General features: G+C 41.6%; 1 protein-coding gene across 3 annotated transcripts; it reads left to right on the forward strand.

Annotated features, from left to right (window-relative positions):
• Positions 1-1,405: 1,405 nt before the first annotated feature.
• BCL2L14 (BCL2 like 14) lies at positions 1,406-25,011 on the forward strand. 3 transcript variants are annotated; one of them, XM_073621511.1, is made up of 7 exons: positions 1,406-1,611; positions 3,966-4,042; positions 10,355-10,677; positions 12,665-12,802; positions 16,752-16,819; positions 18,249-18,515; positions 23,604-25,011. In XM_073621511.1, the coding sequence occupies exons 3-7, from the start codon at positions 10,362-10,364 to the stop codon at positions 23,649-23,651; spliced, it is 837 nt and encodes a 278-aa protein (XP_073477612.1). In that variant the 5' UTR covers positions 1,406-1,611; positions 3,966-4,042; positions 10,355-10,361; the 3' UTR covers positions 23,652-25,011. The 3 variants fall into 3 exon arrangements, with proteins under 3 accessions (XP_073477612.1, XP_073477611.1, XP_073477613.1); XM_073621510.1 differs by lacking the exon at positions 3,966-4,042 and having other exon boundaries at positions 1,407-1,611; XM_073621512.1 differs by lacking the exons at positions 1,406-1,611; positions 3,966-4,042 and adding an exon at positions 1,626-1,772.
• The last annotated feature ends 245 nt before the right edge of the window (positions 25,012-25,256 follow it).

Below are 25,256 nucleotides of genomic sequence, written 5' to 3' on the forward strand. Positions count from 1 at the left end.
CTATTCAGTGACAGTCCAAGGTCGATTGATTGATACAGATCTAGGACCAGTTGTTTCCAACAGATGTGTTCAACCTAATAAGCTCTGCAGACTTGGGTGGTGTAAGCCCCGCCAAGTCAATAAGATCTGGTAAGCCTCCCCCTGATTATGGTGGTGGTACTTCTGTTTTTTTCCTTCACAGTTCATACCGGTGATTGGAATCCCCCATATGTCTAACGGGACTGCACATCTAATTGGATTTCTTTGGACTTTACAATTCGCCATTTCTGTTTTTTGAAGTTTGTTTATTGTGCAGTTATACTAGCACATTATTATACTAGCACATTTTTCAGAAATTATTCTCATTTTTTCTGAGTTTGAACTCACATTCATTATGTGTTAATCCTTGTTTATTTGATGTGTTTCTAATCAATATTAACACCCCAATTTCTATCTCTCACCTTATTTATGGTATAGTCACCATACTAGCACATTTTTCATTATACCAGCATTTTTTTCTTATGTTTCTTTTTTAACGGGACTGCACATTTCATTGGATTTTTTTGGACTTTATAAATCACCATTTTCGTTTTTTGGACTTTGTTTATTGTGCAGTTGTTATACTAGCACATTATTATACTAGCACATTTTTCAGAAATTATTCAATTTTTTTCTGAGTTTGGACTCACATTCATTATGTGTTAATCCTTGTTTATTTGATGTGTTTCTGTTTAATATTAACACCCTAATTTCTATATCTCACCTGATTTATGGTAAAGTCACCATACTAGCACATTTTTCACCATACCTGTATTTTTTCAGAAAAGTCACTTTTTCTTTGGTTGATTCGCATTTCACCATGTATGAATCTCTGTTTATTTGATATATTTATGTCTAAGTCACATTTATATAATTTATGCAAATTTGCTTTTTTGCAACCTTAGTGCTGCACTTATTTATTCACAGTTTTTGCTTTTTGTCTACAAGCTGTGCTGGCTGCTAGGTTGCAGGTTCACAGCGCAGTATTTCTTTAACTTTATTTTTTAATAAAAAAGAATTTATGGAAAAGATAATTACGCTGCAAATATATACATTTAAATTTTTGATTTTCCTGTGCTTTCACATACATTTTAATTGAGTTGGTGACAAGGTCTCTGTGGCACAATATCTGTAAAGTGATTTCTATTTTAGTTAGTTTACTTTACAACTATTAGCTCAGTTCCTGTCCTCTTGCCAGGAACCATTCTGGCCCAGCGCCATAGCACACGGGGCTGATTGATGTTTTGTGGTGCACCAGAACTGGGCAGAGATGGCCTTTGAGGGGACTCTGATGGTATTTTCCCTGTTGGCTTACAACACTTTCTTATGTCAGTGATGTGTCAGTGTATACTGCTGACTCACCATCTTCTGACTTGGGAAACTCCCACTGGGCTGGAGGGTGACACAAGGTATATCAGCAAGTCAAACACAGTGATCATCACACTGAGCTCTTGGCCGAACTCAGTACACCATTCATCTGGGGGGGGAAGAAAACCTACTTTTTATTTAAACAGATTTAACTCGTCACAGCTTTTGCTGTAAAAAAACCTTTCCTGACCTGCGAAGGCGACAGTCCACATAGACAGGAAGCAGGTAACAAACATATGTTTTGTATATAAAAAGAAGTTTCTTCTGCTGCTCTGATACTGGATCTTAAATTGAGGTGTGTCCCTGAAACCGTCAATTGTCATTAATCTGAGCTCCATTTTACATCTGGCAACTTCTGATTTGGAAAGAATCAGGAAGCGTCTGTGGTAAGACTACTAAGCACACAAACAGTTTTCCTTTCAAAATTGCATGCCTGAATAGAAGTTAAATATTTAATATCCAAATTTCTTCTTCAATAATCGAGTTTAAAGTAATTGTAGCAATTGTACAATTGACAGGATTAGAGAATTTTGATGTTAAACATTGAAATGTCAGTTTGTAGAAATATTTAATGGATTAAAGTGTATCTAAAGCTAAAACTTTTTTATTTTTAGAGCGTGGAAGGGTTAGACGTTTTGCCTTGTTTTTATAGCTAGGGATTATATCCACCCTTTCTATATGCTGGTGACCATCGTCACTGAGGCATAAATTGATAGGAAATCCAAAATTCAAAGCTGGATTCACCAGCCACTTGCATTGTGTTTTGGCATACGTTTCAGCAATATATTTCAGCTTGTTATTTTGTTGCAAAATTGCATAATGCATGGGCAGGCCAAGGCCCCTTTTCACACTGCTGAGACTTGAAAGTTATGCGATTTTAGGAAATGCCTGTGTAAAATTGAAGTCTATGGACCTCAACTCGCATTAGTCAGACCAAAGTAGTACAGAGACTACTTTGAAGTCGGTACGACTTGAAGTTGCATAGATATGAATGGTTATCATTGGGAATCATGGGGTACGACTTGTCATGTGACTCTGATGTCCAAAGTCGCAGGAAAAGTCGCACAAGTGTGAAAGGGGCCTCAATGCACTATGATGTGTGTAAAAAATAATTTAAAAAAAAAAAAATAATAAATAAATAAATGCACCTCAAAAACTTGTTGCAATGTAAGCACATAAGTGTGAATCCAAGCTGAATCGTTCACTGGGGACACCTGTTCTGTGGTAACTGTCTAAGGGCCCTTTTCACACGGGCGCCTCCGTTCTGCGGGATCTGCTTGCTCAGTAGGGGGATTGCTCCATTGAGCAGGCAGATGACAGGTCCGTCTCCGCTTACTGAGCAGAGCGGAAGTTGGACAGAGTCCAGCTCTCCTCTATTGGGAGATCGAATGAAAATGGACTGCTTATCCAATTTCATCAGATCCCATCCAATCCACCAGATGGATGGAAAGTAGGACCTCCATCCCTCTGGTTTTGGCGGAGAGGATCGGGTTGGATAGCAGTGGGTGTCAGCAGACATGTCACCACATTGAGGTGAAGGGAGTGTCTGATCAGGTCCGCCTGAAAAACTGACCTGATCGGACAACCCGTGTGAAAGGGGCCTAAGAAGGGATTTCCCCTCAGTCCTCTTTGCATCATGGCAAAAGCAAGTAATGGGGAATCTTAAAAACTGGACATAGCGAAAAATAATCTAACAGGTGTTATCCAAACCCTACTTTATCCAAAATGTAAAAAACATTTTGACTATACATACAGTGTATTATAACAAACTTTTCTTAGTGAAAGGAGACTAAAAATTATAGACTAAGAAATAATAATGAAGCATCTGTTTACAGCTAGAACCCAATGGGGTAAACAGGGATTTTACTGTACTGTTTATGATTAATTTGATCATTTGTAATACTAAATGTCCATTACTTTGATTGAGATTTGTATGTAAGTGTTTTTTTTGCTATACCTGATTGTTATATAGCGGAACCTTTTTAATATTCTGTTATTTGTTTGGAAATTCAATGAAAAAAAAAAATGATGAAAAAAAAAAGCAATAATGAAATGGGGGAAAAAAAAGAGAAAAGAGGGGTGGGGTGGCAAGGGGTAGGTGATGGTACATTTTAATTACAAAGACATACAACATAATGTTTCCAGAAAGATTACCCATATCAGGCTGAGTGCAGTGAATTTTCACTGACCGGAAGTCAGCAGTGCCCATAAGAATGTTGTCCCCTTAGTATCACAACTTTGTCCTTGCCTATATGTGGGGCCCATCTAAATGTAGGCATATAGGAATAATGCATTTGATTCTTCTTTAGTCATCATTATTATGAGGGCTGAAGCAAACAATGCGACAAGTCTGCAAACAGAAACTGTTTTTGGAATAGCGGTTGTAAAATGTATTTGCACTTTGACCAGAAACTTTATTATGGCTCAGAGTTTGTGCTACCAAATCTGTTCACTTAATAGGCCCTTAAAATGCCTATTCTGTGTGTTTAATAATATATTACTGTATAGTCTATCAATGGGAAAGAGGGAGCAAACTTCTTCCTGGAAATAAGGTATACGACACACGTTTTCTTGTACAGGGTGGATCCCTCACACGTAGTCATGTGACCACCCCATTGCACAGGATTTCACAGGCATACATCCTCCAAGTCTGAAGGTGAGTCTTAGTGAATAGCTGAATGATAATGGATTCGGTTCCTTCTTGCTGTATTATATAAGAAACATATCATATATTCAATCATGTTGGGGGTGTATGTTGTATGTATACAGTGTAATAGAATTATTTTATGATGATGCCCAGTGGTCAGTCATATAGGGGGTGTATTGTTCTATATACAGAGTATAGTAAAATTGTATTATGACCATATCCAGTGGTCGTTCATGTTGGGGTCGTAGTGTTCTATATAGAGTTTAGTGGAATTATATTGTGATCACATCCAATGGTCGGTCATCTTGGGGTTGTAATGTTCTATATAGTGTAGTTGAATTATATTGTGATCATTTCCAGTAGTCAGTTTATTGGAGATGTAAATTAATATAAGTATGGATCTCTCATCCCAAAGCTTCTAAACAACTTAGAGAGCTTGCCAAAACATAATACAATTTCCCTTTTCATCTCTGCTTTATTTTTCATGAGGAATCTTCTACCAATTAGGATACGTTCCTTAATAGGTGACGTTATTTGTTAACCTAATGTATACTTCTTAACAATGGACATACCTGTTACAGTGTGAACCCTGTTAGGGTAATGGGAATTTACATTGCAGTACATTATCGTTCTTTATTGAAACTTCCATGACACTTCCAACTTTTATTGTCTTGGAATGTTTGTTATTACCTTATTGTTTGCTTATAAAAACTTTCAATAAAAATGTATTGATAAAAAAAGAACTGTATTATGATTGTTGCTATTAATTGGTCTTGTTGGAGGTATAGTAGTCCATATATGGAGTGTAATAGAATTGTATTATGATCATATCCAGTGGTTGGTCATGTTGGAGGTATAGTAGTCCATATATAGAGTGTGATAGAATTGTATTATGATCATATCCCGTGGTTGGTCATGTATAGAATGTAGTGTTCTATAGAGTGTAATATATTATGATTGCGTACAGTAGTCAGTCATGTTGGAGGTGTAGTTTTTATGCATCGACTGTAATAGATTTTGTATTATGATTATGTACAGTGGTTATCCTGGGGAAGTATGACTCATGTGCATTGAGCCATACTGGAATGTAATACAGTAAAACCTACTTCTGGTTAGTTGCTAAACGTTAAAAAATTTAAATCGTTTGGCAATGGAGTATTTTTTTTTCTATTACACATAGTGAGGCCTTAGGCATCTGTGTGGATGAGTTTCGCTGTGGATAATCAAGAATTGCTTGGAATTCTACTGAACTAGTTAGAATATGTAAAACAATGATCTGTCCAGACTTGCATCTCATTTGTGTTTCATTTTCCTTTGTGGTCAGGTGTTGATTCATCAACCTGCAGATATTTCCCGATTAGTTATTTGTATTATTAGTTATAGCTTTGTGTTTGTGTGGATGCTGATGTCTTCTAACAGAATGGGAACCCGTTGGCACTTTTGGGCATCTATAGATACTGGACAATGTTCGCTGGATCTGGCTTCATACAATCTCAACAGAGAACGTTCCTACATATGTAGGTGTTCCCTGATGTTCTGTGGCAAAGTATTACTGGGGATAAATCAATCCGATAGGATTGACTGTATTAGCCAATTGCTATATTTTCCCCTGAGACATACCAACCTGCAGAGTTTTCTTTCTGTAGGCTCAGACATACAAGTTTGCCCAGCTTTGTTCATCCACACACCTACTGCTAGTGTAGGTTGGTTCAGTCTGCTGTCTCCACTGGTGGCGCTCAACCACAGCAGGAGAGGAAGTCATAGGAAACATTGTGGCAGCAACCAAATTGGATGCTGGCTGTTCATGTGACTTTAGTGGCCATCTGAGGTGTGACAGTCTATTTAAGACCCAGGCCCCTGGGTTTGGCCCGCTTTGCGAGAGTGGGTAGTTCAGGGAAAGGTACCCTGCCTGTTAGTGATAAGGAAAGGTTCCAGACATGGAGGGAAACCATACGTTCCCTACTCTTCTGGAAATCTTTACGATTGGACACGAGACGGCCTGGCCGAATTCTGCCCCTCTCAACAGACTCTGTCAGTCCAGCTGGTATCTGCTTTGTCTACGTTAGTGGAAACCATGAGTGGGTTTTTGTGAACCATTGCTGCATTACTTCAATACAAGTTTCTATTGCACCCGTCTTGGTGAATTATTGCCACTGCACCCCACCCACAAGCTGGCCCCTTTGCAGTCTCTGTAAGCACCTAATAAATCATTGGCTGGCCATACACATTATAATGCAATTGCACAATCTTCTATAGATGTACCAACTACTCAGGAGCGACCATTAGGGGCGCAGGGGCGCCGGATTATTACTTTTTTTTTTGCAAGCCACATGATTAGAGCCTGAGGCTCTAATTGGCTTGAAAAAGGTTAGGCTCGGAGCACAGAGCACTGCGTCCGAACCCACCCACTTGTGACAATAGCGAATTAATATTTCCTATTGTCTTCTAGCTTCTCCTCCCGGGCAATCAGGGCAAGAGGCAGATCGGGTTGGCCGGGAGGAGAAGCCAAGGAAGCCGCAGAGGGGCTGAGTGCCGGGGACCATCACCGTGGAGGGGTGAGTGCGGGGGACTGTCACCTGTCATTGATTTGCATGTCCTCATACAGTATCATCTGAATTGTGTTTAGTAATCTAAATGTGGAAATAAAACAGAACAAAGCTCCCCACAATGCTCCCAGGGCTTCTCCGACTCTACTGTCATCTCCAGGAGAGGCTGAGTGCGGGTGGACCTGGGGGGTTTTGTTTGCCGCCCCCCCCCCCAAAAAAAGTTTAGCACCAGCCGCCACTGCAACTACTATGTAGTACAAGAATCTGTCTGACTGACTTTCACATTTAATTGAACTTTTTCTACATTACCTTTTGTTTCCTTAAAGTCAGACTGTCGTAATGGTATTTAATAATATAATTTAACAGGATATAAGATAATATCTGCTCAATAATATTGTGATTTTATAGGATTTCTATTTTTTGAATGCCAGTTTCCTGTTGTTGGTGTATTTCTGGAACAAGAAGTGATCTTTTTTGTATCATCAGTTTACTGTAAATGTAATAATCAGTCAATTTTACACGTCGACTGATAACTCCGGCAGGTAAATATCAGAGCAGGTGAAAGGGTAAAACAGCTTGTTGTTTATACAGCAGGAAGTGTTGGGAGGGGGCGACTTGTCCACCCGGCTCTGCCACATTCCAATGACAATGCCCAGAAGACGTCCAGGAAATGACTGACATTCACATTTGCAAGACATTTTATTTTTTGGTTGGAGTTCTGCCTAAGACCCCTTTTCACACTTGTGCGACTTCAAAGTCGCGCGATTTTACCGCGATTTTGCTGCAATTTTGCTGCAATTTGGGATCAGTACTACTTTGTACGACTTTACAGGGTTGGGGTTTACAAATGCTTTGACCCTCAGTTTGTGCTTACAGCTTGTGCTTACAAAGTTGTACTGAAATCGTGTCTATATTAATTATTCAGGTACGATTTGCATGCTACTTGAGGGTTTAACATTGAGGTCTATGGACATCAACTCGCATGGAAGTTGGACCAAAGTAGTTCAGGGACTACTTTGAAGTCAGCACGACTTAAAGTCCTGCCAATATGAATGGTAGTCATTGAAAATCATGGAGAATGACTTGTCATGCGATTTTGCAGTACAAAATCGTGGGACAAGTCGTATAAGTGTGAAAGGGGCCTAAGTTTCTCAAAATGATTGAGTTTGGTTTGCAGCGTAGCACCAGTCTCCAGCAATTACTCTAGATTATGGGAAATAGGGGCCTGACCTCCCAATCAGATGCTTTTATGCCCCTGATGAAAAGACCTGGTTATGGCTGTTGAAAAGCTATTCCTTCCAAGTAGGGCACGCACCCACTTAAACAAAAAAAAAAAACAAAAAAAAAAAAAACACAAGTATTTGTTTAATCACCACATTTTGTTTTTCCCAAATAAAAATGCAATAATATTTAGGTTGCACAATGCCATGGCTACCATCACTGGTGATGAATGTTTTTATATACAAAGTCATGTGATCCCCATGACAGAGCTGGCACAGTGATCACATGCCTTTTTTTTTTTTTTTTTTTTTTGCTAAAACCAATGTTCACCAGTCTTTACTCCTACTCTTCTCTCTGCTGCCTTTGATACAATTGGACTGCTCCTCTCCCTTGATATCCGTGATTCTGCTCTTTGTTGGTGCTCCTCCTACCTATCTTTCTACACCTAGAGTGTCACTTACACCTCTACCTCCTCCTATCCTGTTCTTGACGGTGTCCCCCAAGTTTCCGTCCTAAGACCTCTTCTAGTTTCTGTCTACACCTCCTCCCTGGGTCAGCCTCCCAAAGCTCCCAATACCATTTCTGTAAATAAAAAAAATAGGTGCACTTTTCCTTTTAAGCTAATCACATAACTGGTTTTATTTTACCCCAATAATGTCTTCACATTTAAAGGGATTTGCATCTTTATGAACTTGTGCACTGAAATTGTTTTGCATGGTCACGTGGTTAATTTGCATAAATTATTGCATGCGGTAAGCTCTTAAGTCCAATTCACAAACAGAACAGAGTAAAAAAACATGCAATATTTATCACCAGGATTTTGCTGGCGGTATCGCATGCCCCCCCCCCAATAGCTGGTCGCAAAGGAGCGTCTGCCAAGTCCTTGACAACGGAACACATACACACACACACACACACACACACACACACCTCCCTTTTTAAAGAAAGCACAGCTGGAGTTGTCTGCCAGAGTATGTTTTTTGTTAGCACATGAGCACTGCAACACAACTCATTGGCTGTTTTGCCCTCTTCCAGTCTGAGTTCTGCTGTACAGGGGTTACAAGATACCTTAAGGGTCCATTCACACCAGCCTCTGCATAACGCAGTGGCTGGTGTGCACTGTGGTCCAGTGGGATCACCACACTGTTCACTTTTTTCTTTTTTTTTTACCACTTCAGCCCGGACCATTTGGCTGGCCAAAGACCAAAGCACTTTTTGCGATTCGGCACTGCGTCGCTTTAACTGACAATTAACAGACGTGCAACGTGGCTCCCAAACAAACTTGACATCCTTTTTGCCCCACAAATAGAGCTTTCTTTTGGTGGTATTTGATCACCTCTGCAGTTTTTATTTTTTGTGCTATAAATGACAAAAAGACCGAAAAAAATAGCAACAATTATGAAAAAAAATATTTTTTTACCTTTTGCTATAATAAATATCCCCAAAAAATATATAAAAGGCCGATATGTATTCTTCTACATATTTTTGGTAAAAAAAATCGCAATAAGCGTTTATTGATTGGTTTGCGCAAAAGTTACAGCGTCTACAAAATAGGGGATAGTTTTATGACATTTTTATTAATTTTTTTTTTACTAGTAATGGCGGCCAACAGCTTTTTTTTTTTTTTTTTTTTTTTTTTTTTTTTTTTATCGTGACTGTGACATTATGGCGGACACATAATGGCGCACACAAACTTTTGCCGCTATTTTGGGACCATTCACATTTATACAGAGATCAGTGTGATTAAAAATGCATTGATTACTGTGTAAATGTGACTGGCAGTGAAGGGGTTAACACTGGGTGGCGCTGTAGGGGTTAAGTGTGTCCTAGGGAGTGATTCTAACTGTGCGGGGGAGGGGCTATGTGTGACACGACACTGATCATCGCTCCCGATTTACAGGGAGCTGTGATCAGTGTCCTGTCACTAGGCAGAACGGGGAAATGCTTGTTTACATCAGCATTTCCCTGTTCTTCCTCTCCGTGAGGTGATCGCGGATATCGAGTCCGCGGGACCCGCGATCACACTCACGAAGTTCGCGGCAGGCGCGCGCTGCCAGCGTCACGCACGCGATGGCAAATTTAAAGGGACGTACCTGTACGCCCATTTGCCTGTCCGTGCCATTGTGTCGACGTAAATGTACAGGCGGCGTTCGGCAAGCGGTTAAACAAACTTTATTGAAATGTAACTCAGACGTTTAATAAAGTTTAATTGGCCATCATGCGGTGCGAAGTGGTAGATTGCCTTGTGCTGTGCTGAAAAAAAAGTAGTGCATGCAGTACTTTTTTCAGGTACCATGCCCACACACCACCATAACACAGTGGTGTGAACAGGGCACACAAGAGACATTTTGCCTTGTCATGTGGACTGTGCTGGAATAGCCACCCATAACAGTTCCACTGCAGCTGTGTGATTTGATCCGTAATGATGTGGTAATGAATACAGAGCTTTGTTAATTTATGTCTTTTATATCTGCCTGGAGAATACATATGTATATGTTTATTGAGTGCAATTAGTGAGTGAGTACATAATGAAAATTCTATTTTGTCATGACAGCATTAGAATGGTATCGGTTCCGGAGCACGCGATGGAGGAGGTTCCTCTCCAGGAGGAAGAAGAGGTCACCATGGAGTTCCGGATGTTGATGTACTACGCTCAGCGCTCACTTTCTGAAAGCAAATTCTTGAATCTGCAGAGGGCGGTATCCTCCCAGAGGGGCCAAACAACCATCAGTAATGGGAAGGAGGAAAAAGCCAATGGAGAAACCAAAAAACCAAAAAGCAAACCCAAAAAGAAGCGCTGGCCAAAAACACTGACCCCTGCATGCCTCCGACCGCCAAAGAGCAAGAAGAAAACTATGAATGATCCTCTGGAAAAGGGTAGGTTAAATAAGTTATATAGCGGGCTTACTCCCCGCCAAAGGTGCACACTCATTCAGGTCTGTTCCTACACATGTTTCACCCCAATAGGGGTTTAGTCATGAAAGACCTTCATGACTAAATCTCAACTGGGGTGAAACAGGTCAGGGGTGGAGGACATGGTCTGGCAAAGAGTGCTGTGAGTCAGTATGGATTTGTGAAATTGCGCAATTAGCAAAACAGCTTGTTGGATACAGAGAAAAGTGTGCCTTTTATGTTTGAAATTGGGTAAAATGTTGTGGTTGTAAGGGACCCTAACAAGACAAACGATCAGACTCTGCTGGAAGCAGCCATAGGCAGACCTAAGCATACATATGCTAGTTAAGAAGCAATCAGACTAAAGCTCGGTTCACGCCTATGCGTTTTTTTTTTGTGCTTTTTGCATGGTTTCCTATGGGACACACTCACATCTATGCTTTTTTTTAGCCGCTGCACTTTTGGAAATGGTCAGGGACTTTTTTAAATGCGAAACGGTCTTTTTTTTGCTTTTTTTGGGTTCAATAGACTTCAGTGGAGAAGCCGCAGAAAAGCATGTAGTGCGACTTTACCGCAATTTTGCTGCGCTTTGTGTTTTGCATTTTATAATTTGACAAAAAAAAAAGCATAAAGGCACTACAGAAATGACCAAAAGCAAATTGGATAGATGTGAACCTTATGGTGGCCATACATGCTTTGATAAATTATTTATTTTCCAATTGTTCTCTTCTGATAGAAATAATTGATATTTAGTTGACAACCTATTCGATCGATTATGCAACATGCAAGGAAATTGATTTCGATCAACTGTAAGTTATCAATTGTATTCTTGTTTCCACCATGGAATCTCATAATCTGACTGATCAAAGTACGATCCTATTCATGAACAATCTCAGTGCTGCAGATTGATGCAAAATGTCTGATAATTTTCAACTCTGGCCCCTCAACTCAGTTTGATTGAATAAGATCTAAATTGAGTCTAAATGAAAGGGAAGTTATGCTATTCAATTGTTTGTGAATTTAACTTGCTCAATTTGCACATTGATTGGATAAAAAAAATTGAAGCATGTATGTCCACCATAAGCCAACCACCATTCTTGTATATATGTGGAAGCTCCCGTTAAAGCCTAATCACATAGGTGTCTAATTTTAGCAAATGTGTATGTATAATAACCACTATTTGTTGTAATTGTATGACCCCTATATAAAATTAAATGCCGGAGTTCTGCTTCTGGAGGAAAAAAAGTGTTTTTAAAAAAATAAATAATAATAAAATTAAATTTAAAAATACCTAGATCAAGGCTTGATTTAGATCAGTGCCAGGGGTAGTGTTTGGGTCAAGGCCAGGATTGGAATTTTTTTTTTTTTTTTGGACAGGATTTTCTTTTAAATTAGTGTAAAATCAGTGTCAGTGTGTTTTTAGGTAGGATAAATAAAAAGCAAAATGCGCACTATTGTTTCTGGGCTGTACTACGGGTACAAACACCAACTAACATACACAAATGTGGTATCGCTGCAATTGTCAAGAGCAGGGACATTCAATTTGAGTTGCTCTTTGGTGGAAGGTTATGGTAGTAGCAATAAATATACAGCTACATTTTTAAATATTTTTTTACAATTTTGGGCCACTATTACTTTGATAATAAAAATTAAATAAAAATCAGGAGATATCCATTACTATTTACCACCAAATACAAGCCAAATTTGCCCTGAAAAAAATGCAGTATAATCTACCTGGATACACAAAGTAGTTGTGATGATATGTGCAGTTTTACTAACACGTCAAAACTTGCAAAATTGTGCTTAGCTTATAAGATTTGTTTTATCCTTAGGCATGAAGGGGTTAATGTCTCCAATGCATTTTGCCAAAATGTTGCCATTTTTGATGAAATCTTAGCAAAGCGAAAACAGTTGATTTTGCTACTTTTTCCTACTAATGTTTCACCTATGTCCATGTTCTTTTTGGTAACAGCGATGGACCCAGAGGAAGAGAGAGCCCGGAGTATTGTCAGCCAGTTGCAGCGCATTGTTCAGAGGATTAAAAAGCAAGAAAAGGAAAGCGGCTTCCGGATGTTGAGGCGCGTTTCCAGCATCCAGCAGGATGGTGAAGGTAAGCAGGAGGATTATACAGTTACATAGAGAGCAGTGTGAGGAAAACGGTTCGCCCTTGATCTGGTTTCTAATTGACTGTTGTAGGGTGCTGAACATTCTTATCCATAATAACCTTGCCTGTAATTTCTTTTTTCTTTTTTGGAAAATTCAGAAACCATGAAAATATTCCTCCTTCATGGTAATGAATATGCAGTTAAGTTGCCAGGGCTTTAAGGTGCACAACAGTGTATGAGGACAGTACAGGCATACCCCACTTTTAAGTGCACAATGGGACCAGAGCATGTATGTAAAACGAAAATGTACTTAAAGTGAAGCAATACCTTTTTTCACTTCTGGGGTGTCAGGGGCTGTAGAGGGGGTGTCAGGGGCTGTAGAGGGGGTGTCAGGGGCTGTAGCGGGGGGGGGATCAGGGACTGTAGTGGGGAGGGTCAGGGAGTGTGTTTCCAAGTTGTGTTTCCAAGTAGCAGGAAATCTGAACTATCCATGTACTATCCATGTACTGATTATTCAGCTGCAGCTTTAAAGAGGAAGTAAACCCCGCAACTTATTGCTGTTTTTTCTAATAATTAAATTCTTTTAAACCTTGTCAAGCGACAGATATATATATATAGTTGTCCAAAATGAGCTTTCTACATACCTTTTTTTTTTTTTTTTTTTTTTTTTTTTATTCTTTTGGCTCTTCCGGGTATCGTCCGCGCCATTCTTCCTCCTGTATACTGAAGCCTTTGTGGACATCATTTCCGCACTTAGTTTGTATCCCTGTCTAAATCTCGCGCATGCGCCATAGCGTCGGAACCAAGCCTCTATCAAGGAGGAGAATCAGGAAGGAGGGGTTCATGCTGCAACATCGCGAGGCTTCACTCTGTGCTGACAGACTTATGACCAGGGTAGCTTTGTAGATATTATTGAGTGTTGTTCTTACTCTGTGCATCTTTCCATTATGGGATAGTGTGATATATGTCATATGTGCTTTACACAGACATACACTGCTCTGTTTTAGGAAAGAGCTGCAAGGATCCCGTTTTTAGCTGGCTTTGAGCCATCATTTAGGAATCGAGGGGGGTGCTTTGCATTGGAAGGGTGGGCTTGCCTATTGTGGGGTTTTTGCATTCTTTTGACCCTCGGTAATATGAGAGGTATCTTTGCCCTACATAGTGTGTCTGGTTTTAGGAGGAATATTTTTGGGGAGGTTTGGATTATATGGGGGGTCTTTGTGCTAATAAATTGTTGTAATCGCTTCTTATAGCAACAAATTATTTTTGTAGTTTAACTCTTTAGGGTGTGTAGAAGCCTTTCTTTTTTTAATTTTTTGTCTGTTGGTATAGCTCAAATGTAATTGGACAAATTAATATAATCATAAATATAATTTTTTTTATATTTTGTTGAGAATCCTTTATTGGCAATGACTGCCTAAAGTCTGGAACCCATGGGCATTACCAAAGACTGGATTTCCTCCTTTCTGATGCTTTGCCAGGCTCTAACTGCAGCTGTCTTCAGTTGTTCTTTGTTTGTGGGTCTTTCTGCCTTTAGTTTTGCCTTCAGCAAGTGAAATGCATGCTCAGTTGGGTTGAGATCAGGTGACTGACTCTGCCATTGCAGAATATTTCACTTATTTTCCGTCAAAAGCTCCTGGATTGCTTTTACAGTTTGTTTTGGATCATTGTCCATCTATACTGTGAAGCGCCGTCCAATCAACTTTGCTGCATTTGGCTGAATCTGGGATGACAGTATATCTCTAAACACTACAGAATTCATCCGGCTGCTTCTGTCACATAATCAATCTTCTGCCACATCATCAATAAACACCAATGACCCAGTGCCATTGAAAGTCATGCATGCCCATGCCATCACACTGCCTCCACAATGTTTTACAGATGACATTGTGTGCTTTGGACCATGAGCTTTTCCAAGCCTTCTCCATACTTTTTTCTTCCCGTCATTCTGGTACAGATTAATCTTAGTTTCATCTGTCCAAAGAATTCTTTTCCAGAACTGGTCTGGCTTTTTTAGATGTTTTTTTGGCAAAGTCTAATCTGGCTTTTCTATTCTTCAGGCTTATGAATGGTTTGCACCTTGTGGTGAACACTCTGTATTTGCCCTCGTGAAGTCTTCTCTTGATTGTAGACTTTGACAATGATATGCCCACCTCCTTGAGAGCGTCCTTCGCTTGTCTGGATGTTGTGAATGGGTTTTTCTTTACCATAGAGAGGATCCTATGATCATACACCACTGTTGTCTTCCATGGATGTCCAGGCCTTTTTATGTTGCTGAGCTCACCAGTGTGTTCTTCTTTCCTCAGAATGTACCAAACTGTTGATTTGGCCACTCCCAATGTTGATGCTATCTCTATGCTGAATCTGTTTAGTTTTTGAAGCCTTACAATGTCTAGTTTCACTTGCATAGATGGCTCCTTTGAACACATGATGTAGGTTCACAGCAATAGATTCCAAATGCAAATACCACACTTAGAGTCAACTCCAGACCTTTTATCTGCTTAATTGATGATGAAATAACGAAGGAGTAGCCCACACCTGGCCATAAAGCAGCTTTTGATTCAATTGTCCATTTACTTTAGGTTCCTTAAAAAAAAGGGGGGGGGGTAGCTATTCTTAAGAGCTGTAATTCCCAAACCCTTCCTCCAGTTTGGATGTACATACCCTCAAATTAAACCTGAGTGTGCACTTTCAACCCATATCCATTATATAACTATGGCTTGAATATGTTTTGGTAAATACCTGAAAAAATCCAAAATTGTGCCTGTGTATGAATATATATGGACCTAACTGTAGCTGGCTACAGAAAAGCCATATCATATATCTATGCTAATTCAGGAGAGGAGAGTTAGATAGAGGAAGGAGCAAAGTCACTCAGCAGTGCAGAGTATTTCAGGAGAGGAGGATTAGATAAAAGAAGGAGCAGAGAGAGTCCTCCAGCAGTACAGAGTATTTCAGGAGGGAAGAGTAAGATAGAGGAAGGAGCAGTGTCCACCAGCAGTGCAGAGTGTTTCAGGAGAGAATAGTAATGCCGTGTACACGCGACTGGACTTTTCGACTGAACTGGTCCGCCGGAACGAAACCATGCGACAATCCGACCGTGTGTGGGCTTCATCGGACCTTCAGCGGACTTTTACGGTCGAAAATCAGACGGACTTTAAATTTAAAACATGTTTTAAATCTTTCCAACGGATTCGAGTCCGGTCGAAAAATCTGTTCGTCTGTATGCTAGTCTGAGGGACGAAAACCGACGCTGGGGCAGCTATTGGCTACCGGCTATGAACTTCCTTATTCTAGTCCGGTCATACGTCATTATGTTTGAATCCGTCGGACTTTTGGTGTGATCGTGTGTAGGCAAGTCCGTTCATTCAAAAGTCTGTCGTAAGTCCGCCGAAAGTCAGTCGGAAAGACCGTCGGACCTTTGATGCCGAAAAGTCCGGCCGTGTGTACACAGCATTAGGCTTCATTTAGATGTGGGTTTGGAGGGGCGGTGAAAATGCATGGTTGAGCAGCGTTTTTGCTGCCCGCCAACCGCCCCTCTTAAGTTACAATAGGCAGTGGACGGGGGTGATTACATGTCGCGGTCACAGTGCTTCCCTTTGCGCCTGCGGCAAAGTCTACCCAACATGTAGCAATCGGTGGGCAGCAAGACTGCTGAACATCACATTCAGGCAAACAGGGAAGTGCTGCAAATGCCAGCAGTGCGGAGTATTTCAGGAGAGGAGTGTTAGAGGAAGGAGCAGAGTCCCCCAGCAGCAGAGAGTATTTCAGGAGAGGAAATTTAGATGAAGGAAGCAGCAGAGTACTCCAGGAGTGAGTATTTCAGCATAGGAGAGTTAGGTAGAAGTATCGGGGTCCTCCAGCAGCACATAGTGGGCGCTAATATTATTGCTTTTATAAGACCTACCGTATTTCTAGGAGAATCAAGGACACTCACTTTGTATTCTTTCACAGATGAAGATGAAATAATTGCCAACATCGTCCAGATTCTGAGAGCAACAGGAGACAGACTGAATGATGAGGTGAGATTTACTGTACATCATATTTTAGTTATGATCCCTGTGGCAATTTAAAGCGGAGCTCTACCCAAAAGGGGAGCTCCGCTTATCTGCCGCCTCCTGCCCTCTGGTGGGGGGGGGGGGGAGGGTACCAGGTTTTAACAGGTACCCTCTCCCACTTCTGGCTGAGTCCTGCTGTCTGTGTCAATGGACGCAGCAGCAGGACTCGGGAGCGCGTCTGCACAAGTGCCCCTGTGGAATGCGGCTCTCCGTGGGGGCACTTGAAGAGGAGGAGGAGCCAGGAGCGCAACCAGGACACCCCAGAAAAGGAGGATAACCCTTGCACATAGCAGGTAAGTACAGGCATGTTTACATGCCTTTACAATCACTTTAAAAGCAATGGCGGCGGTATTTGTAGCTGCTGGCTTTTAAGTCATAAAACATGTCTGCTTGCACTGAAAATGTTTGTTTATCATTCTGAAAGGGAAAAAGTAGTTTAGATGGACCTTATTACAAGGTGTGTTCATTCTATTGTATGTACAGTGCATGCTGGATTTTATCATTAGAAAGCCCAGCACTATATTCTGATGGATACTTTATTTTTTCTATACCAATAAAGAATTTGAAAAAAAGAGAGCCCAGCCCTGTACTTTTTTTGACTGACCTTCAGACTAAAGTTCTGGATGATATTTCTCTACAGCCTAACAGGAGGGAGGGTGTTCATCTTCTAAGTCCTCATTCAGCTGTGTGTTTGATCTCAAGTTCTGATACTCTAGGCTGGCTAGGCTCTAGGGAAGGGATATGCAATTAGTGGACCTCCAGCTGTTGCAAAATTACAAGTCCCATCATGCCTCTGCCTCTGGGTGTCATGCTTGTGGCTGTCAGAGTCTTGCTATGCCTCATGGAACTTGTAGTTCTGCAACAGCTGGAAGTCTGCTAATTGCATATCCCTGCTAGGGTTTACAGCACAATTGTAAACCAGCTATCTAAGCCAGAATTTTTCAACCTTTTTTCAGTCGTGGCGCCCTTTTTAAAAGTAAAAAATGTAAAGGTTTTAATGGACTACTGATTTTATTTTAAAAAAACTGGACCAAATATAATTTTTTTTTAACTTTAGCAGCATATTTTTATGTCTTTTACAATGACCCACCACAAAAAAAAAAAAGAAAAGAAAAAATATCCTACTCCTGACAAGTATGAGAATACCACATGTGTGTATTAAAAAGTAAGCGGTATGGCAGGTGAAATCTCTGGACTGAAGGTGTTCTCCCTTTTTTTTTTTCTTCTTTCAGCAGGTTATTTATTTGTAGCCTGCTATGTTTGGTTGGAGTTCTCCTTTTAAGTGTTTGTGTTTTTATATCTGCCTACAGTCACCATTTTAGGAGTTTATGTGCCTACTAAACAGATAAATGTAAAGACATTTTTTTTTAAAGCAGTTTTTCTCTTTTTTTAGATAACAGAGGAAAGAACTCTCATGGAGAAAATTAAAGGGCTGTGGTCATATAGCTTTTACAAGAAAGTAACAGACTGTTTTCTTTCGGAGGTGGTCCCCACCTCCGATGGAGAAGAAGAGGAGCAAACCAGTAAGATTGCGATGTGCCTCCACGCCACCACTGCCCTCACAACACTAGAAAATCAACCAATGAATAAGATCCTTGGGTTCGGAACACGATATCTCCAAGACAACTACTCCCCCTGGATTCAGAGCAGAGGAGGATGGGTAAGATAAAGTGAAAAACCCATGTTTTCATTCTATCAGAATGCAAGAGTTATGTAACTTTTTGTAGAAGCGGATTCATTTTATGGCTGCAAAGCCTGAACTGCAAGCTTTTTTCTTTTACTGAAAGACATTTAATAGCAAAAATAGAAAAGTGAAAGTTGCAAGAACTCTTCGGGACTTTAAAAAAATTACACTTATCCTTCCTGCCTAGCCCCTCCTAAGAAACCTCCGTTACCATGCCAGATGCATAGTTACCTGGACCCAAAGCCTTAACCTGCTGCACTCTTCACATCCTGCAGTTGAAAACCTCTGTCCATTGTCCATGCCTCAGCAGTTGCTCCCCATAGACCTCTAAAGGGCTGTCTCCCAATTGTCTCCTTTGTTGGTTCCATTCTATAGGTGGCACTGTGTTGCTGTGCAGATAGAGTGAAGCTAGGAGGAACTTTGTTCCTTTGCAGACTCCATAGGTGTCACCAGGGGAGCAGTGGTCCAATTTGAAAATGCAACACTGAGTGACTTTTGACAGCCTTCTTTAGCATGGGTGATGTTAATAATTAGCATGCATTTGTGAGTGGCTAGAGTAGGGAGAGGAACCAAGCCTGTCAGGGACAGTGAATTAAACTTAGGGAAAGGTTCCTGCTTGAGAAGGGATATATTAGGGACACTGCTGTATGCCCTGCTATTTACCGGTCTCTGGAATTACTGCCTAGGACAGTGATGGCAAATCTTGGCATCCCAGATGTTTTGGAACTACATTTCCTATGAAGTTCATGCATTATGCAGTGTAGTTGAGCATCATAGGAAATGTAGTTCCTGGACATCTGGAGTGCTAAGGTTCGCCATCACTGGCCTAGGACATTTACTCATTTACCCACTTACCCAGTACTCCCACTTGTGCTGCCAGTCAGCCAACTCCCTGCAGATGTCGCCCCCGTTATGTAAACTATTCCTGTGTGATAAACTACTATTCAAAAGTTTTAGGCAGATGTGAAAAATGCTTTAAATTAAATTAAGAATTCTTTCAGAAATGGAAGCGTTAGAAGTTTATTTTTATAAATTAACAAAATGGAAGGTAAATGAACAGAAGAGAAGTCCAAATAAAATCAATATTTGGTGTGACTACCCTTTGCCTTCAAAACAGCATCAATTCTTATAGGTACACTTGCACACAGTTTTTGAAGGAACTCGGCAGATAGTTCTTTCAGAACTAAACACAGATCTTCTCTGGATGTAAACTGCCTCAAATCATTCTGTATTCATATGTAATACCAGACAGACTCCATGATGTTGAGATCAGGGCTCTGTGGGGGCCAAACCATCGCTTTCAGGACTCTTCTTCTTTACGCTGAAGGTAGTTTTTAATGACAATGACTGTATGTTTGTGGTGGTTGTCCTGCTGCAGAATAAATTTGGGGCCAATCACACGCCTCCCTGATGGTATGGCATGATGGATAAATATCTACCTGTATTTCTCAGCATTGAAGACACCATAGATCCTGACCATCTCCAACCCAATTTGCAGAAATACAGCCCCAAGCTTACAAGGAACCTCCACCATGCTTCAGTGTTGCCTGCAGACACTCATTATTGCACTGCTCTCCAGCCCTTCGGCGAACAATCTGTGCACTTTTTTTTTTTTTTTTTAAATCAGATTATTTTTATTTTTTATATGCACACAACATTAAAACAATACAAACAGATTATCCAAACAGAATCACCATACACCAAAACGAGCACTACATAACAAAAAAAAAAAAAAGAAAAACCCTTTTGTGTGGCCACCAATATTTTCCAGCACTGCCTTAACCCTCTTGGGCATGGAGTTCACCAGAGCTTCACAGGTTGCCAATGGAGTCCGCTTCCACTCCTCCATGACGACATCACAGAGTTGGTGGATGATAGAGACCTTAGCCACCTTCCGTTTGAGGATGCCCTACAGATGCTCAATAGGGTTTAGGTCTGGAGACATGCTTGGCCAGTCCATCACTTTTACCCTCAGCTTCTTTAGTAAGGCAGTGGTCATCTTGGAGGTGTGTTTTGGGGTCATTGTCATGTTGGAATATTACAGTGTGCAGCGACGGACCTGTCATTTTCCTGCTCAGCGGGGATCGGCGGAGCGATCCCCGCTGAGCAAGCGAGTGTTCAAGGGGCGGATCATCACTGATCCGCCCCATGTGAAAGAGCCCTTAGTCTCATCAGACCACAGGACATGGTTCCAGTAATTCATGCCCTTAGTCTGCTTGCCTTCAGCAAACTGTTTGCGGGCTTTCTTGTGCATCATCTTTAGAAGAGGCTTCCTTCTGGGACAACAGCCATGCAGACCAATTTGATGCATTGTGCGGCGTATATTCTAACCACTGACAGGCTGACCCCTCCCCCACCCCTTCAACCTCTGCAGCAATGCTGGCAGCACTCATACGTCTATTTCCCAAGGACAACCTCTAGATATGACACTGAGCATGTGCACTCAGCTTCTTTGGTCGACCGTGCCGAGGCCTATTCTGAGTGGAACCTGTCCTGTTAAACTGCTGTATGGTCTTGACCACTGTGCTGCAGCTCAATTTCAGGGTCTTGGCAATCTTCTTATAGCCTAGGCCATCTTTATGTAGAGCAACAATTCTTTTTTTCAGATCCTCAGAGTTTGACCACGCCCCCTTATGCCGTCACAGTCCCAGCATGCCCAGGGACTGTGACGTCATAAGGGGGCGGGGTCTCCACCTATATAAGTCACATCGGAGTGCTCAGAGAGCAGTCCAGCCGGAGAGACCGTCATGTCAACATCTGGAGAAGAAAAGAGGGAAGAAGCCAAGAAGACAAGAAGCCAGAAGTCCGGGCCTCCGCTGGCATGAAGACAGCGGAGGAGCCGGCAAAAGAACTGGAACACCAGGAGAAGAGACCAGAGAGAGCGGAGAAGAACCAACCGGACGCCGGGAGAAGAGGAACCGGAGGGCCCCCCGAAGCCGGAGGAAGACCCCCCCCAGAGCTGTCTAATAAATTATTTTAAAAACCTGCGTAGTGTGTTTTATTATTGACACTTTTTCTCTAGGTAAATGGGTAGGGGTACCATGTACCCCATACTCATTCACATAGGGTGGGGGGCCGTCATCTGGGGGCCCTCTTATTATAGGGGGCTCCCGGATTCCGATAAGCCCCCGCCCGCAGACCCCGACAACCAACAGCTAGGGTTGTCGGGAAGAGGCCCTTGTCCTCATCAACATGGGGACAAGGTGCTTTGGGGTGGGGGGGCCCCGCAGGTCGCCCCCCCTCCTCCAAAGCACCCACCCCCCATGTTGAGGGCATGCAGCCTGGTACAGTTCAGCGGGGGGGGGGCGCTCGCTCGTCCCCACCCCCTTTCCTGACCGGCCGGGCTGCATGCTCGGATCGGGGTCTGGTATGGATTTTAGGGGGACCCCACGCCGTTTTTTCGGCGTAGGGGGTTCCCTTTATAATCCATACCAGACTTAAGGGCCTGGTATGCCCCGCGACGGGGCTCGCAAGGTGTCAATCTCGCCGATAAATGCGGCGAGATTCACTTCCTTTTCTAGTCCCGTCGTACCCGAGTCACGTTCAAAATGAATGGACTTGGCCATGTGTGGGCAAGTCCGTTCATTCTGAAAGTCCGCCGTAACTCCGACGAAAGTCCGTCGGAAAGACTGACGGACCTAGCCTGCTGGAAAGTCCGGTTGTGTGTAGACAAGTCCGTCCGTTCAGGTAGTCCGCCGGAAAGACCGTCGGACCAAGTCTGCTGGAAAGTCCGATCGTGTGTACGAGGCATAACGAGTCACATGACACCCAGGAGGGAAAATGACTAATTGGGCCCAATTTGGGCATTTTCACTTAGGGGTGTACTCCATTTTTTTGCCAGCGGTTTAGACATTAATGCCTGTGTATTGAGTTATTTTGAGGGGACAGCAAATTTACACTGTTATACAAGCTGCACACTCACTATTTTACATTGCAGCAAAGTGTCCTTTCTTCAGTGTTGTCAAATGAAAATATATAATAAAATATTTAAAAAATGTGAGGGGTGTACTCACTTTTGAGATCTATATTTTTGAAAGCATTCTTACTTTATAACATTTCTTCACACCTGCCTAAAACTTTTGCACAGCACTGTATCTTATGGTGCTGAAGCTATACTGTTGTACTTCCAGCATTACAGAGCTTGCTACTACTAGAATGCCTGGAACTGTTACTTCAAGTGTTCTGCTGCAGTTGCTACACCTATATTACTAGTGCTAGCGATTGTAGATTGCCATTTACCTAATCTGTTTTACCTGCAACATATCAATACAATAACTGTTCAACATTTTCTGGACTTTGTGTGTCGTTCATTCAATTTGGGTACCAACCTCCTAGCCCCACCCACATCTTATATCAGGAAACAGCCCCATAGAAGCTTAAAGTAGGACTGAATGATTAGGCATGGTCAGCAGAAAGGAGGTTTTAGCCATAAGATCCATGTAAATATGTACCTGAAGGGGACTCAGGGGAACAGCTATGCTTTGTAGCCCATGCACAGGTTTGCATACAGTGAAGCATTATGTGTTCAAGCAGCCTATTAATTTTGAATGGGTTGTCAATGGGGCTTCAAAGCATCAAAAAAATGCAATGCACCACAAAACCCATTCAGTTTGAATGACACCCCAGCTCACTATACAGTAGTGGCCAAATAAGCCATGCCACCACCAGTACCAATCCACAAGCGCTGGTGTGACATAGGACTAAACATCCATATATATGGAGCAGTGTGGTGGTTAAATAAAAGCTCTCTGCGAATGGCGGAGAGGGCAGAAAATGGTGGGTGAGTGGCGCAAGAAGACATCCATTTGGCTGTTATGGAGTCACTGCAGGGAAGACTTTTAGCTGGAGAAGCTGCCTTGTGGCAATGTACATACCATTACACACACATACAGTACTTAATGTGTTTGGTGCTGTATCCTCAAAAAATACACTAAAATGTCTGCTTTTTTTTCTTAGGTTATGTTTGTATAGTATTGCAGTGCATTCAAACAAAATAAAATGTGACAAGATACCTATAGTAAGAATCATTCCATGCAACATCTAAATCATTTTCTCTAATTTCAGGAAAAAGTTATGGGAATCCAAACTGTTGCGGAGGAAGAGATAGAATGAGGCTAGGAAGCCAATGTTGGACCTATACCACTACAAGATGACAGACAGATGCCTGCCACAAGGCCTATTGAGGACAACAGACCATGGATGCCTTTTAATTGTTGATTAGAACGAAGATGGGGCCTAACCTTGTGCTCCTGGGAAGGAGCTGTCTAACCTCTGATACCAGAAAACAAGCTTCTGAGGCAGGTCTGTCTTTAAACCATTGCCTACAGACTTGGTGGTTAGATGTGTAGGCACCTTCCAAGCAACAAACTTTTTCTATTTTAAAGACAATTGCTTAAACATGCCTAGTCATATCCCTGGAGTGTGTATACCTATACCTGGGAACTTGCCGCAGATGACTCAGCTTGGCTGAAAATTCATTTCCGTAGCTGGGTCATTACTGGATTTATCAAATCTCCATTCGAGCAATTGCTGCTCCATTGCTGTTGGGTCTGCATACAGTAACAATAGTCTTTGGTGCAGTGTACCTGCCTTATCCAGGCTATGCTATTGGTTGTTAAGGTGCAAGCTGCCATCAGAACGACCGGTGGCCTGCAACCTAACAACCAATGGTGGCAGGTGAGGTAGAAGATGCATGCTGGAGGGGGCACAGCTGGGTAGTGGGAACGTTCCCCGAACTGCATCACCCAGCTGCATAGCATTTGACTAAACTGTCACACACCTCCCCTGTGCTCTTCTCCACTGTATAACATCTTCCTTCTATCATTCCTGACATACCTTCTTACTCCCATCCAATATTGCACCCTCCCCTGCTCTTCTGTTCCCAGAAAGAACACCTCTGGGTGGTTCTCTGTCCCTTTTCATAGTGCCATCTTAGTGCTCACCTGTCACTCAGAATCAACTTTTAGTTTGGTTCCCAGTTCTTCTTCATCATTTTTTCCAACGCTATTAACTTGCTACACCAAGGTCTGTCAGTGTTTTTGCTGACCCACTGATCCTGGATATGCCTTAAGTAGTGTTTAAACTCTTGTGTGTTTTTTTTTTTTTTTTTTTTTTTAGTTTAACACATTATGCACAATACAATAAATGTCCCCCCCCCCCCGCTGACCACTCCACACCTATACTCTGCTCTCATTTTCAAGAGTTTACAGGTATGTGTACACTTGTGTAGATGTCAGCCTACACAGCCTTGAAAAAACAGACTCGCTTTCTCTCTGAATCAATCAGGCCATGCAAACCTCAATCATAGCATCGACCATCATATCACTACGATATTTGTTAGCAACAGAAATCCCAAAGATTATATGGAAATCGTGGCTACCAAGGACTAGTTTGGAGAGCACTGGCTTGGAGGAAGCCAATAGTTGATATATTAATTTTTTTTTTAAAGCTAAAATAAATCTATTTTCACAAATGTCATTGTCGTCTTCTTCATGAGGGCATTGCAAAAATGTGCAATTAGTCACAGTCAGTCTGCATGATGTAGTCAGTATGATTAGATGCGATTTGTTTACCAAGTGTTTAAGATTTTTATATGTATGTTTTTATTTATGAATTGGTACAAAAAAATGTAAAAAAACAAAACAAAAAACCTAGCTAAATGCTAGAATTGTTTTACATGTCTTTCCTCGATTATGGAGGATCACAAAAAATATATCG

The sequence above is a fragment of the Aquarana catesbeiana genome, linkage group LG03 (assembly GCF_042186555.1).
Source record: "Aquarana catesbeiana isolate 2022-GZ linkage group LG03, ASM4218655v1, whole genome shotgun sequence".
In the NCBI taxonomy this organism is placed as follows: domain Eukaryota; kingdom Metazoa; phylum Chordata; class Amphibia; order Anura; family Ranidae; genus Aquarana; species Aquarana catesbeiana.